General features: G+C 39.7%; 1 protein-coding gene across 20 annotated transcripts in view; it reads right to left on the minus strand.

Moving 5' to 3' along the window:
- FARS2 (phenylalanyl-tRNA synthetase 2, mitochondrial) overlaps nucleotides 1-16,262 on the minus strand; it is a 249,018-nt gene that overhangs the window by 45,305 nt on the left and 187,451 nt on the right. For 16 of the 20 annotated variants that reach the window (XM_066992472.1, XM_048072097.2, XM_048072103.2 and 13 more), the window contains one exon: nucleotides 66-9,381. The exons of the other annotated variants lie outside the window; for them this stretch is intronic. In XM_066992472.1, coding sequence (XP_066848573.1) covers nucleotides 9,186-9,381 — 196 coding nt within the window. In that variant the 3' untranslated portion in view covers nucleotides 66-9,185. Of the gene's footprint in view, nucleotides 1-65; nucleotides 9,382-16,262 lie in introns of those variants that run through there. 20 annotated transcript variants of the gene reach the window in all.

The raw sequence follows: 16,262 nt of genomic DNA on the forward strand, positions 1-16,262 counted from the left end.
AAGTTTAGTTATGAGCTGGTTCCTGGGGTCTTTAGAAAACATGAGTCCTACTCATTATTGATCTCCCTGTAGAAAGTTATTTCTTTTTCTTCCTTCTGGTTTATTTTATAGAGATTGTTACAATTGCTTTTATCATTCCTTCTAGAGTCATTTCAGATTAACTTACTTTGCTGGATACACTTGCTTCAATACAGCTTATATTTGAAGGTCTTCTTTGAGCCCAGGATGGACAGAGAAAATCAAAACGAAAAAAGCAAAACTTTAGAAAGTTTTGGATTCAGAATAAGTTGTCTTAGTGTAATTGTTTTTTTTTTCCTGCAAATGACAATCTTGCATTGTGGAATCTAGAGTTAATTGTGCAACCTTAGCTGAACCTTCAGTTTGTTTTATGTCATCACTCTCAAATTTTTCTTTAATATTTTATTTTTTTCCACCTGAAAATTACCTTTCAGGAAAATGAGCTTGACTTGAATTCTGACCTTCAAATTAGGAAACTGTATATTTAAAAAACTCACACATAATAGTGTAAATGGCCAGTAAGTCTCCCCAGTGAAAACTAGGATTAACACGTCACATTTCCCCATGAATAACCCCTAACTCAGTACAGTTTCTCTACAATCTAGTTGACTAAAGCCCTTTTTGTAATAGACAAAATTTGTTTGAGCATTAAGATAATGTTTTGGCTCCATTTCTGAGTAAGTATTAAATGTGAAAATGAATGATACATTTCAGGGACATATCATCTCCCATCTAGAATTCACCCTGAAATTAGTCAGGGACTTCATATTTGAAGTTTGCAAGTGAATGTAAATCAGGTTCAATGTGAGTATGATATTAAAATGATGATTTAAAGACACTTCAAAGGATAATTGAAAGCTGATTAATCTAAATTTTGTTTCATGTCTTTTTTCTTTGTACATTGAAAGCCATCACAGCTTCCTGCAATTGCTGCTACAGGAGTGTTTTTGAAGAACGTATTTCTCTTACCTAACTTTTGCAGCTAAAAAGAACATAATTACACAAGTAATATAGGCTATTACAAGTTTTCTCTTCCAGATGTACTTGCAGTTTACAAGCAGTGCATTATAAGAAGATGCACCAGTAATATCCTCTCTCTATTGGCCTCTGCAACCCTCTTGCCAACTCTTGCCTGCTGGAGCTGTATGTGTGCTTTGGCCATTCAAGAGAGAAGCTCAGTACAGTACAGCCCCATCCTGCAGAGTGCCTACATCTCCATGCTTTCTCATTAGAAACGGTTTTCTGATTATGCGAGGAAGTTTTAGAGCACTATCTATCCTAAAAACAGCTGCTCCTAAGGGTGCATTTCATAAGCCTTAAGGTCAAAAACACAATTGTGGGGTCCTTTCTGATCTCCATGCACAGCATAGACAACAGAATTTTACCTAGTGTTAGCTTGCGTTGAAATCACTGACTCACAGGGTTATAACAAAACATCGTATTTCAGAGAACATCCAAATTTGGGTAATGGATCTCTCCTCTGCTAAGCTTATTTTAAAACACATAGTTTCCCTTTTCCTCTCCCCTTGTCCAGTTGATTGAAATTGGATGTGGGAATCCAAATGTTAGCCATTTGTTGCTGCCTGTAACAGCTTTTAAGAAAACAGGCTGTATAAGATGTTTATTTCTGATCTATAAAAGAAAAAATCTGTAGGCTTGTACTAGCTTTGCATTCCCTTTTCTTAGAGGAGGGTGTGGAGCCCAGTACTTCAAGGACTCTGCATCAAAAAGAAGCAAACTTAAGCAGAGTTTTTGCTTCTGTTACAGCTTCAGAAGCCTGTGCTGCTCCAGGCACTGTTCACAATCCCACGCTGTACAGATAAGTCTGCAAAGTGTAATTTTAACATGTGCCTTCTATTCACTAACTGATGCCATAGCAAGTGGTGTGTTTCAGAGAGGCCACAAGAGCTCCCAGAGCTGCAGAGCCCAGAGTTCACACACAGCCACACCATGCATGACACCAGCCAACATCATGTTATTTGTTCAATCCTTGCAGCTGAATACAAAAAATGGAGTTGAGAAATAATTTGCTTTTGTCTGCAATTTACACACACACACACATATACACAGAGTATGCAGGCCAACAGTCAATAAAATACATGTGTCATATAGCAAGGCAATATGCAGGGCATGCTACATGAGTCAAATTATGATCAGTTCAAATGTTTCCATACTGAAAAGGATCTGGAAGAAACAGACTGCTCTAAGATTTAATAATGGGGTAAGTTCAATAGAGGGCTTTCTTTCTGTTCCAGCTTCTTTTCCTCTTAGTGCTGAAGCACCCAAGCACTTGGTCAGCTGCATCACATTTCTGTCTGCATGTGTGTTTTCTCAGTGTACATCATCTCCAACTACCAATACGCCACCTGACCAGATGCGCAATGTCAGACCATCTTTAGTCCCTCGTTCCCTGCCCGAATTTTTCTGCAAAGGTTACCTGAACAGCTGAAAACATCAGCAGGTCTCTGTCTACAGTTCAAAATAATCACTTTCTAGTTCCTGCAGTGCCAGGACAGGCAGTAGAGGAATACAACACTCATTTGTAAATGAAAATTGCATTCTTTGCACAAAGTAATGGGAATCTTAGGGCTTTGCCTAGCAGGACTGTATGAGAGAGTCAGATTAGACAAAACCACTGATCACCTAGAAGAGAATTTAGATGGGATAGGGCAGAACCAGCAAACAGTTGCTACTGAGAAGATAAATATAAAGTGAAATGTTACTTGTATTTATGCATCTCACTGCCCACTGCAGATCAACAAAAGCCACATAGCTAAAATGTATACAGGCTGCTTACCTTATACAGCATGTGGAATATGCAACTCTGATCCACTTTATAAGGTGCCTGTGAAAAGTTATTTAACATTTATTTAAGAAACAACTGCTTATTTCAGCAGCAGGACATTGTTATGGAGCTTTGATTTTTTTTTTTTTGACAAACTACTATATTCCTCCACAGCAAATTACTGCAGCTTATTTCAGTAGAGGCTATTTTGCAAATGCAGAGAATAAATGAATCCCAACAGCATTACAAAACTTCCGCTGTAAAAATGTAAATGGATTATCCCTCCATTAATATCTCACTAAACAGCAACACTTTAGAAGCAATCATTCTTCTGTTGCTCACAACATAAAAGCCAAATGATATTTTCTCCATAAATCATCCGGCTATTACAAAATTAGTGCAAAAAGGGGTTGAGACTAAGACAATAACATCTTTAGATCATCTTGCAAGCATGTTTACAAATGCCACACTGGTGTTTTCATCTCTTTTAGGCTGGAAATAATGCCTAACATTTGTTCATCTGACTGTTTTAGAGAAGAGTGAACTTCTGCATTAAATTTGAAGTGCTGCCATCAGCTTGTGTCTACTTGACTTTCAAATAATAGCAACTGAAAATGCAAAGTAATTTTTATTATTATTTCATTATAGCTGTCCCATTGGAGGTGTTGTGCCTCCTGCTAGTGTGGAACCAAGGTTCAAGATCAGTGAAGAGAAAATGAAGAATAACAGTGTTTTAAAACATATTTGTGACTCTTCAAGGCCAGCACTGAACAAACTTACTTACAGAAACATCAGTTGCAGCAACCAACAGAAGTTGTTTTCTTAATCACACACACACACCAGTAGATAGGCAGCTGTTTATTTCTAGGACTAGACTGAACTACATCTCTGTAATGCTAATCATTTTTCCCCATGGTGAAATGAAAAGGGTAATCTCAATTTTTTTCCAGCTTAATTGATCTAGCTCATTTCTGATCACCCACTTTCCACCTGAGTAGTATTTTTTCATACCTGCACCTAAAAAGAAGATGCACATTCAATGAGTTTCTCTTTATTTTGAATTGCATTAACTGTCTGATCTGTACAGACTGTGTCCTCTTCTCCCTTTATTCTGAGTTAATGCACTGGACTTCAGATCCATGCTGTATCGCTAGGCTAATTCATCTCACTCACAACAAAGGCAGTACTTTCCAAAAAATGTGGCTGGTATGAGGATGTTTAAAAACGCATCACTTCACTTAGATTTATGTATGTAGGAATGGACAATTAATACACACAAATACAAGTGTGCAGAGGTCTCTGCCTCCACCAGGAACTGATAATTTTCTTTGTTTTTCTAGGTGTTCACAATCCTCAGCTCTACTTTCTCATGCATTGATTACAAGAAGTAAAGTATTTGGGAACCTAGCTATCTGGAGGGAAGCCATAATGCTCATTAATTCCATCAGCAACCAGCTGAGGTCTGTGTGCAGTGAGTTTTACACAGGTATCTATCTATATGATCACCTCGACTCCAGTACCATAAGTATAGGTCCTCTCCTCTAATTACTGCAAAGTGGCTCAGAGTTGCTCCGGTGAGGGATGAGGGACCAATGCTGGCAGCTGGCCACCTGGGCATCCATCCAGCCATGGCCTGACTCTGCCTGGATCCAGTCTCCCAACATATGTTACAGCACCATGGATGCTGCTCCAACTTGCACTAGCAGTCGGATATCACCAGGAGCGGGGAAACCTAAGCTATGCTTTCTCTCCTTATTCATACTATTGAAATAGATCACAGGAAAAGAAACACGCCCCAGACACAATGACAGAGGCTCTACTCTACCAGGGAGGCTGTGCACATGTAACACCATAGAGTAATCTCCTCAGTGCTGACAATGCCATAACACATTTGGTATTTGATTCTTGTATAGCTTTAGTGGCACACTTAAAATACTAAACACTTTAAGCTTCCTAACTGTCTTGTACTTCCCTGGGTTCATAATTCCAATTCATTTTACTAAGCAGTAGTGATGAATATTTTTTCTCCTACCTCTCCCCCAAATTAAGTTATTAAAATATAGGCTATGAATAGCAGCTTTGCATGCGTTTACTAGTCTAATGGAAAATGGCCTGCTTTAAGATTTTCTTGAGGAGGCTTAATTAACGTTAGATGGACTCTCATCCATTAGGAGGAAATACTTCACTGTAAGGGAGGCACTGGAACAGGTTGCCAAGAGAAGCTGTGGATGCCTCATCTCTGGAGGTGTTCAAGGCCAGGAGCCTTGGCCAACCTGATCTAGTGGGTGGCATCCCTGCCTATGACAGGGGGGTTGGAGTTAGATGATCTTTGAAGTCCATTCCAACCCGAGCCTTTCTATGATTCTATGATTCTTTACAGAGAGAGAAGTATAGTTGCGCAATACTAAACAGTATCTTATTATTCAATATAAGACTGCTGATGCTATCTATTTACTAGGTCAAGAAAGCTAAGTTACTTCTGCTACAACTGCAGTGCTAAACCAGCCACAGAACATTATAGTTGTATTTTCACCTGCTTTTATGCATCAGTTAAAAAAGGAGTTTGCTAAGTTCTGAGTACAAAATATCATCCGCTAGTGATGCTCAGAAAGAGAAGAAAGCACATATGTTGATTTTAGATCACAGGTTGACTGTAGAGCATAGGGAGTTAGAACCATGACATTTTTACAGTCGTTCTTTCCTGACTCAGTTTCATTGGACAACAACTGTAATTCTCTTTACTATATGATCAGGTCAAGTTTGTGTATCTGGAACTCTCTTCTCCTTGGAAACTTATGTTTCAGATCCTTGAATCACTGCAACTGCAACCTCTTCCTAGGTTATTCTTTTTACTAATATTTCTGGACTATCTGAGCCTACTCAATCAGGCCTTTTTAGAGGTGTGTTCTTATGCTGTTACTCAGGTGGAATAATTCTTTATCCATCAGCAGCCCAGTGTGTTCATTCACTTAGGAAAGTTAAGGCACTGGCATCTTACCTTCAGTTTTGTGCCAGTCTGCCAACAGACTGGTATGCTTCCCTGCAGCTCAGACCAGGTGGCAGAGCTGTTCTCCTGACTCCCCCCTTAGTGACTTTGAAAAATATCAGAAACAGAGAGACCTCCCCCCATCCCCCCAATTGTTATTCAATCCCCTCAAAACAACCTGAGCACTCTAAGGACAGGCTGAGCGGCCTTTTGGAAGCTTGGCATTATACAGGGGTAGTAGGCTGATAAGAAGCAACAGTTAGGCTAGGCCAATTCAGCCTGGGAAGAGGGGCCTGAGCACAGAGACATTAATCTGAAATGTTCCAATAAAAAATCGCCTCTCAGATTAGGATAGACCTACCATTACATAGTTGTGTACGTTCTGCCTCTGCTTAGACATTCCTCAGTGCCCCCTTGAATCTTTAAATCTAATCTTAGACTACAGTTCTTTCTATCACATTAGGCAGCCTAGTTTTTCTTCTAGAAAAAAGCAATTTCTCGCTTAGACAATACGCAACTAAGGTTTTATTACTTAAAGGTGTACAGAGCTGCACAGCAGGTTAACCATTGTGCAGCACTACTCTGGTCACTGTATAGAGAGAGTCAATGTGCAAACTACTCTTCATAATAGTTCGGGTGACTATTACATTCTAACATGCCTTCTGGAGCCACGAGGCAAAGACTATTGCAATCTGGACTACATTTTCAATGAAACATCCATGGAATCACAGTTGGAGTGACTAGTATTCTACAGGCTTAGGATTCTACTCTTAGGAAGGATGAGGACAGTAGGAAAGCAGATGCTTTCTCCCAGATCTCCTCTAGCAAAGATGCCTTGCCATAAGCTCGACCTGGCAACTCCATGTGCCAACAATGGATTATTTATGTTCTGCTGAGGGCTGCTGTAACACAGACAATTAGAAAATAACATCATATTCCTTCTTCATTAGCCTCAGTGGCCTTTCTGGTGCACATTACCTTCATCCTAGTCATGTGCCTGGTCTGGTACAACCACACAAGCTCTATTACACACAATGACAGTTTACACACATTGCCTTGCTCCACTCTAGAAGCAGCATTGATCCAACAACACCCAAAATAGGTTGGCCGCAGATTGGACCACAAGGGAACAGCAACCAGGAATACATTTCACAACAGTAACAGATGGCAACATGAACACAAACCTGCAAGGAATTAAACAGCAGACCTGATCTCTACCCCGTGCCCCAAAGGAACCATTCCCTTCCCTTTCTGCTCTCTAGATAAGGGATATGTCACCCTGGATATAAATAACATATAGTCAGAATCAGTGCCTCTTACACATTAGTTAGATAAAATTTAATTTTTTGTTCTTCTGAATACATGTCCACCTGCATCTATATCCATCCTCTGTTTCCTTTATTTTTCATGTTACAGATTTTAACATCAGCAGCCTGGAGTGTACTATTGAGACAGAAAATTTAGCTCTTTAGAACAGACAACTTTTTCATGGAAACAAATAATGTGTTGGGTTTTATGACAGGCACATGGCTATCTAAGGTGACTGATCAGCCTTAACTTTTTTTTAACATATTAATATGGCTAGACCACATTTGGCCATCCACAAACCTGCCAGTGCCGACTGGATGAAAACACAGATTTCTAGCATACAAGATATCCTAAAGTCAGTGTCCAAGGATTCAATCGTCCAGCCAGCTGGATTATGTAATTTTTAATGGGATCTTTGGGTTAATAAGAGCTCCCCTTGTTAATGAAGACTAAATGTGCAGACTAAATCAGATTAAGTGCTTTTAAAAAATTCTACAGACAATTTAGCAAAATGATATTTTCATATCCAGAAGTGAAGTTCCAGCTAGGATATTTTTATATGTCCTAAAATGCTTCCTGTAAAACAATGCACTAAGTCACCTAATGCATGGTAAAAAGGCTTGTAACGTTATTCTGCTGCACAGGCCTATGCAGGCATCTTGATAATACTAGCTACATACCTTTGAGCTGCTTTATTTACAGACTTCTGAAAACAGGGCAAATTAAGGATGTTGGACTGTGAAACCACATATGAAATGCTATCTATATGTACAATTTTTGCACAACTGGACACAACAGTGACAACTGTGCATAGACATTTAGATCTACTTAACACAAAGTCTATAAGCACCCCCAAGGGACTACTCATGCCACTAGAGGAAAGCAAGTACAGAAGTCTACAGATTGGAGCCACAGCATGCACGTGTAGAGCGTGGGCCCACGGTCCTCTGCACACACCAAGTTTTATGCTAGCAGAGCTCCACTTCATTCTGGCATTGTTCCTCAGCCCCTTGGGATTCACGGCTGGCAACTGAGATGGAGGATCAGCAGCCCCAGGCAAAGGCATCCCTGCAGCTCCCCTCGGAGTCCTTCAGATAGTAACCACAAAGGAAATGCTGCATAAATAAATCTCAGCTAGCATAGAAAAGTTGGGTTAGGTGTGACTGGAACAATGATATTGCTTCATGCCTTGCTTTTTTTCAAAGCCTACATTATTTACAATTTTTAATAGGTGATATGGTAGAGGAAACAGATTGTAATTACCTGATGAGGCATTTTCAAGCCAGAAGCAGATATAAAATGAAAAGCTTATTATATATTGTTTGTCAAATGACGGTGCACATAATTCTTACTAGATTGTCTACTGCAATTTTTGTTAAGAAACTCTTGAAACTAATTGGTATCATTTCTAAATGGAAGTTTAAATATGCCATATTAAAAGAGTTGAGGTTTAAAATGATGAAGAAAAGCATACATTTAACACTTGCTGAAGGAATATATGCCATTAAGAAGCTGCAGAATAATGATCTTTGTTTTTACAGAATTGGCAAGAGTATGACAGGAAGAATCCAATTTTGATTACACCTTTATCAACAAAGATTCTCTGCAAGTGCTGATTAATTTTTTTGCAGTCTAACATCTCAAAGGTAAAAAAAAAAAGGCTGAAGTTAGAAACTTCATATTCAGCTATTTTTATGGAACACGAGTCAGACAAAAATTGAGCCAAGTTTTTAGAAAATCAATTCTGTACTTTCACACTTGGAATTTTGTTCACAAGTTGGCAAGACTCTCAAAAACACATGCTAAGTTTGGATGGTCATAGTAAAAGAGCTCTGGAAAAGAAATCTGTTGATAAAACTGGCTGGCAACTTAAACCATGTAGGAAATCTCCTATGAAAATGGAGATTAAACCTTCAGAGCAAAGAAGCAAGTTTTTTTCTGAGTATGATTTGATTGAAATTAATGTCTAACATTGTCTGCAGAACAAAGGAAAGTGAAATTTTGAGGTCGGTTCCTCTCTGGTGCCTCATGGATGTGCAGCAGGGAGAAGCATTTTTTAACACATATTCATGCAAGTGGAAAGAAAAATTATGCAGGTAACAGGTGAAGCAGCAACAAACCTTCTGAGTTCTCAATTTTTTTAGTTAACCGTACATGAAATTTGTGACTGTGACACAGCAAGATGGATTCAAATCCACAGTACAATATGATTTTCAAGCAGGCTGTCAGGACTGAATCTGGCTGAGTGACTATGATCCATCTTAGGCCATGAACTGGGAAATACCTGTCCAAAAAAAAAATAAATATGGGAAACAAACCTGGATGCTAGCCATGGTATCAAAAGAAGTCCTATGGACACAATCCCCTGCAGAATACTGTGAAGCGTACAGACCTTTTTCATTTTTCCTTGTAACCAGGAGATTCACTGCATAGGAAATGTGGGGAACACCTCTACTGCCTCCCTCCCATCTCCCCAAGAAAGGGAGGTGTTGCAGGTAAATCACAGTACTAGAAGTTCCAACCCTGGAAGTCTGCGCTACAGGTTGTTCACAGCAGTGCAAGTCCTGAAGTAAAACATTTTCCAAATTTATAATCTGATTTGGATACAGCTGGCTGCTACACTGCAGTGGATTAACACTAAAATGACTCATCACATCACTATTCAACAATTAAATGTACCTAAGTGACAAGAGAAGAAGTTTTCTTAAAAAAAATATTTAAGAAGAACCAAAGTCTCATTCAAAGTATAAACAATAATCACAGAGCCATACCTGGGAGTGTAATTTGTCCTTGAATTCATGAAATAAAATTATTTTTTCATTTAACAGTTGTCTTTATTAAATATCACCATTGACAGTTAAAAGCACTGACATAAGAAGAGCTTTAAAGTAAGGTCTGGAGATAAAGTGTTATTCCAAGGTTGTGAGAGAAGGAAGCCATAAGAGAATTTTTGATAGCTGAAGAGCCTGAGTAAACAAACCCACCATTGGAGCAAGAATAAAGAAGCTGAGATGAGAAAGAAAAGTGTGAGCTGGTAGTGGAGCAGAGACACAGTGTGTCAGCAAGATAGCAGGAAAAATGCATAAAGAATTTTGAAGAGGATTTTATTCATCCTTTACAAGCTGGGGTCTGTTTGTTAGAAAGTGATGAAATACGGCAATATATAATGGAAAAGATTATATTTCAATAGTCTGACAGGTTGTTGCATATGCAATACATCCATCAATTATTTGAGCACTTTCAATCAAACATTTGGTGCATGAACTAACAGAGTCTACATGGTTCACAGAAAAAAAAAGGAAAAAAAAAGATACACGTAGGTAGATGCAGAGTATATAAGATACAAAATGCCTCAGAGAAACCTCAGTGCTATAAGCCACCAAGTAAAATTCTGTCTCTTTAAACACGCTTAAAGCTCCTGCTTCCCCATGCCACCAAAGGATTTCCCACAGTGCTTCTACAGCACTGCAGCTGAATTTCTTGCAAGATCAGGGCCTTTGCCAATAAAGTATATCTATATCAGTACTAATGCAATAATCATTCCTTTTAGTAGAACAGCAAGCATATCTTCATCTTCAGCTAACTAAACTGCCTACACAACCAAACCTCAGTTTGGTCAGGTGTTACGTGGTCGGTTGCTAAATAAAGTTGAGAACTTGACAAAAATGCACTAGCTAGTGCTATGCTTGAGGCTGGAGTTCAGGACGAAGGGTGCATTTGGGCAGAAGCCTGAAAGGAAAAAACTCAACCAAAATCTGAACTGTAACCCAGAAAGTCGGGAAACTTCTGCTGCAGAGACCTCTATTGTTTCTGTCTCCCTTCCTCATGTGGGCAGACAGACAGATGGACTCACACATACTCTCCTTTTACATAGCAAACCATTGTATAACCACATACGGGTAACTCTGAAGCATATTTTCAGCAAAATAGGAAAATTGAAAAATCAGACTGATAAAAAAACACTTTTGCAAAGGTAACATATAAATAAATGGGCTGAGAAAGATGGCTGGGATGATCAACAAAACCTGTTACGGAATTCAGAGTTAGAAACACGTTATGTCTACCTCTTGTTGAGCTCTCCATTTGAAATACTCATTATTCTCATTTAATACATTATGAGGATTACTGTAATGTTGATACTTCTCTCTCACAGGATGCTGTGAGGACTGATTTTACATATACATTATTTTTAAAATGCAAGACAAGGTAAATGTTATGCATTATTAGCACTGGTAGAGTAATACACTGTTTTGTATGAACTCAGCATTCCCCATACAGATAGTAAATTACTACTCCAGAAGTCTCTCCTCCTTTCAACCTTCCTCACAGATTTCCTCCAACTCCCAAGCTGGTTATCGAACAAGTTAGAATGCCATTTTAAAAGACTAACAGGTTTCCCCAGGGAAAGAAATTCTGAAGACAAAATATCACAAGCAAGCTCTCCCATTAAAACACTTCTATGCAGAGATACTTTGAAAAGCTGAAATAAAATGACAGTAGAGTAAATGGTATTTCTGGTACGCTCTCAAGTGTGCCTAAAATGATCAAGAAATATAACACTCTACAATAAAAGAGGTCAGCTTCAAGCTTCACAAGACCATCTCCTGATTGAATTCAAATATACATTTTTCTGCTAATGGAAATCTATAAAACCGCAAAAATTATTATTTTTTTTTTGCTTGCATGTAACATTTTTCAAGTAGAAAACACAAGAAATCATGTGCCATTAAAACTATCATTTTGATAGGGAATTAGCTGATGCATCATAGCCACCAGACTCATCTGTGTCATCAAAATTGAAATTGAAAAAAAAATTAATCCTACCCTCTAGCCATAATTTAGTATTTCATGATTAAATTTATTGAGTCCTCTCTCACCCTTGATTGATATACTTTGATTTCACAATTAAAGACAATTAAATTATTTGAAATGCTAAGCAATTTTCTCCACAGGGGTACACTGGCGTTGTCACCTTGTTGTCACCCTGTTTCGGCTGGTAGAGAATTTGTGCTATGGATATCCTGACCCACCCGCATCCTTCTAGTCGCTGAATAAAACTGGCCTTACAAGGAAATCACTGAACACGTACTATCAGCTCTTGTACAAAGCTTCAATCTCTAATTTTTAGGCCAGTCAGGCTCTTATTTTGTTTCTATCACCCCCTACACCTATGGTGAAGCCAGGATACAGTGACCTATGGCCAAAGGAAATTAACTCTTCCAAAAACCAGAGCATATTCTGATAGAATATCTTATTCACATCTCATTAAACTTTGGAAGCTCTGGTTTCCATTCAGCTCTCCTGGTTGCAAAGGTTCTGCACTGTGCTGGTGCAGCTCATGGTCCAGTTCAGCTTGCTTGGTCTAGTCAGCCCCAACTTTTTGGGAAAAAAAAAAAAAAAAAGACAACTATGCTCTCTGTAATGACAGGGCTGATCTGAAATGTTAGCAGCAGAGAAAAACCCTCAGGTAGTTGGGCACAGAAATCAGCAACGAAAACAAAAACCAACCAAACAAAAAGAACTCGCGATAAACTGGATAGCCATGGAGAATGCAGTGATGGTGCATGAATGGAGATGGAGGCTGGATCACCGGTGAGGACAGGCTGTGGGGCCTTGCTTACCCTGGAAGGGCACCAGGCTTTGGGGAACCAAATGGCTGCCTTCCAGTACCTACAAAGAGCTTATCGAAAAGACAGAGTGAAGAGGCTGAAGGATGACCGACAACGTTAAGTCAAGATAAAGTGAAGTCCAGATTGGATACAAGCAAAAAGTTATTCACCAGGAGGATGGTTAAGCACTGGAGCAGGTTGCCCAGGCAGGCTGTGCAGTCTCCATTCTTGAAGATTTCCAAGATCAGACCAGAAAAAAAAAACTAGGAAACCCAGTTTGAAACCAGTGTCAGCCCTGCTTTTAGCAGGTTGGACTACAGACCCCCAAGGCCCCTTCCACCTAAATGAATCTGTGATCGTGTATATAAGGAGTTGCCTTTGGCTGGCAACGACTGGTTTCTCACAGCAAGGGAAACGGATTTATTCATCAGCCCCTGCATCACCACAAAGCCTTTTTCTTTTTTCTTTAAGACATATGGCAGCACTCCAATGCAGACGGTCCCACTGAACGCCACATGCGCTGCAAAGCCTCAGCATTGACCACGTGCGAAGCATGGGTCACTTGAGAACCAAAACTGAAAGGGTCTGTAGCCTCAGGGCAAGAGAAAGGCTGGAAAGCAAGTCAGGCAGGGGCATGAACCTGTGTCTTTCGCAGCAACAAACCCTCTGGAAAGATGGATTTTATTTAGGTTTGAAAGAGTAAGTAGAGAGGCACCTTGCATAATCAGTTTGAATAGTTTAAACAGCCTCCTGTAAAGGCAATACGAGGCAATACAATACTAAGCATTAAAAAATAATCTTGAATTCTTTAGAATTTTATTAGGTACAAAAATAATCAAGTTTTAGAAATGCATCAGTGTTTGAAGATAATCACTTTAAAGATTCCACAATTTAATAAAAAATGTAATACAAAAGTTTATTATAAAATTTAAAGTCATCATGTACAAGTCTGTTCTTTTTGCTGTGTAAGTTCTACCTGGAAAGGTTATTTTCTTCTAGACGATTTTATAGGAATTGTACAGAAAAGTCTCCTTCAGCCATGTTTTCTCCCAGGTCCATGAATGGGTAATTTGCACTCACACAACATTATCCATTTTCAAACACATACCCTCCAAATTTTCCAGGCATCAAAAGGGGCTCTTTGGTTTTCTGTGCAGTAGTGCTATGGAAGTTACTGGTGAGTGCCATCAGACATAGACCATGCTTAAGGTGATGACATAAACAGATATTTTTCAGATTGAATGCATATGCAGTGAGGTTGCTCCACCGTGACGTAGTAGCTAAAACAGTATGAGGATACTGCCCAAAGCATAAAATGAAGTTAAGCCATAGACTGAGGGGCTTCCTTCATTTGGTTTGGTCCTCTTGTGATGGAGCGATTGCAGCTCTTTGAATCCTCTATATGAAAAGCTATCACAAAACCAGCAGCTTTTGTGGAACATAGTGAATACAGAGCTGGGAAACCACATGGGCAACACTGATGGGCGCAGTCTCCACTGGGAAGACAGGTCCAGAAACTGCCTCTGTCTCTTTGTCCTTACTACAGACCACTGCGGGAAGAAGGGTCTGGCACGGATCCTGAGGCATCTTTCTAGGACAAAAAAGCCCAGCAAGGTCCCAAGCATAGATCATCTTTCAGTCCAAAAAGAGGCAATACAAGAAATGATCCAATTCCAAAAATATTATCTTGTGAATTCTGAAAACAGTAGGTTTACTCAATGCTTGAAGAAGCCAGTAAGCTTTCTCCTGGAGTCCATTTTTCTCCAGTGCCAGTACCAAAAACCCCAGTTCCTCAGGAATGCTGGGACATGAATAATTAATAATGTATGGGAGAAGAAGGAATTTTGTTAGATTAAAGCAAGAGGAAAAAAACACTGGCTCACTCATTTTATTATGTTCAAGAAATGCACAAGTCTATTTGGATGTTTAGAAAACTGCAATGGAAAGTAATCCTTTAAAAAATAATACGGATTTCCAGTCATGTTTAAAATACAATCTATGCCATTTCATCTTTTTTTCATAGGTGCTACTGCATCAGTGAGCAACAGGAATGCAATGGGGAGTTAAGTGGCAGGGAAGAAAAGGGGATAGTAGAGGGACGACTACTCACTGTTACGACAGTTATTGATCTTGAGAACACAGGCATGACAGCAGTATACAGTATTTTTTTGGGCTATGCAGTTCATCCATCATTTACTCCTCAATCTAATCTCCAAACATACTGCCATTACCCAATTCCCATCAAGCTGTGCTAAATGACTCTTTCCGCAGAAGCTTACAGGGCACGACCTGCTCCTCCTCTGCCGGCACCGCAGACGCGTCTCTGTCTGTTTGTAGCCCTGACAGCTTTCTACAGCCATCCGTAACATCCTTTCAAACCAAATTTTTTCTGTCTCCTTTGGAATTGCAGGACGGGCAGACAACAGCGAAGCGGGGAGATGCTAATTGCAAATTAGTTGTGCTGCAGGTCTCCCCTGCCTCAGTTTTATCTCATTGCCACCTTCTCACCCCTTGCTTTTCTGGCCTCGCTAGGCTGTCTCTTGATTGAATTCACAAAAATGTTTGGAACCATCACCACTGTGCCAGACAAACAGCAACCACGTTCTTGGCTTGAAAGAACAATTTCAAGCCTCTGTGTCCTAGGCATTTTCCAATTAAAGGAGCACAAAGTGGATTTAAACATTCCCTTTACAGCACCAGATTTTAATGCAATCAGGTTTCAGGAGAACTGTTTTTTACAAGTCAAACAACTGATTTCAAATATGAGGGTATGGGGAAAAATGGCAATAGATTGAATAACTGCCTGCAGCAAAAATGCCCAGATTTCAAGGCCATGAAGAAAAAAATATTACTGAATGTTACACCATATAAGAATGCATGAACAACTGTTTTGAGCCTTACCAAAGATCTAAATAATCCTGTCTGCAACAAAAAATATCCTCCCACCCCACAAACACAGACACACAATTAAACAGTCTTGAAAAGCAGATACAAAAATGAGTCAACGCATATGTATAGTAACCCAAGCCCCTAATATTCCCCTGGGCTCCAATTCGTTTTTCAACACAAACATTCATGAGATAGATGTCGCTTCTATGTACTTTTTATGTCTCACTCTATTTCTCTCCATTACCTCATCTAGTCTCCCCACGTGAACTTTTCGCTCTTCCACCACACTCCTGCGAGGAGTTCCATGGCTGCACGGATCTCATCCTGCTTGCTGTGAAGCTGGTTCCCCGTACTTTCATTTGAAGCACGCTGCCTTGTGTACTAGAAGTGGCAATGAAGCATCCTTCTCTAACCATCCTCTCCAACCCACCCATGATTTTTAGATCTCTCTCATATTCCTCCACTAAATCATCTCTACCAGACCTGGTTCTCTCAATCATTTCCTGACATTTTCCTCTGAACTTCCTGCATACCCTTGTTGAAATGGAAATCCCTGACTGTGCACAGCATTCAGCTTACACACAGAAAGGAGCACAAGAGCCCACAACCTCATCCAGGGCTGCCATCCAGGGTCTGGGAAGGTGGCAGTAGCATGGTGGAGCCACAG

This window comes from Anser cygnoides, chromosome 2 (genome assembly GCF_040182565.1).
Source record: "Anser cygnoides isolate HZ-2024a breed goose chromosome 2, Taihu_goose_T2T_genome, whole genome shotgun sequence".
NCBI classification, from domain to species: domain Eukaryota; kingdom Metazoa; phylum Chordata; class Aves; order Anseriformes; family Anatidae; genus Anser; species Anser cygnoides.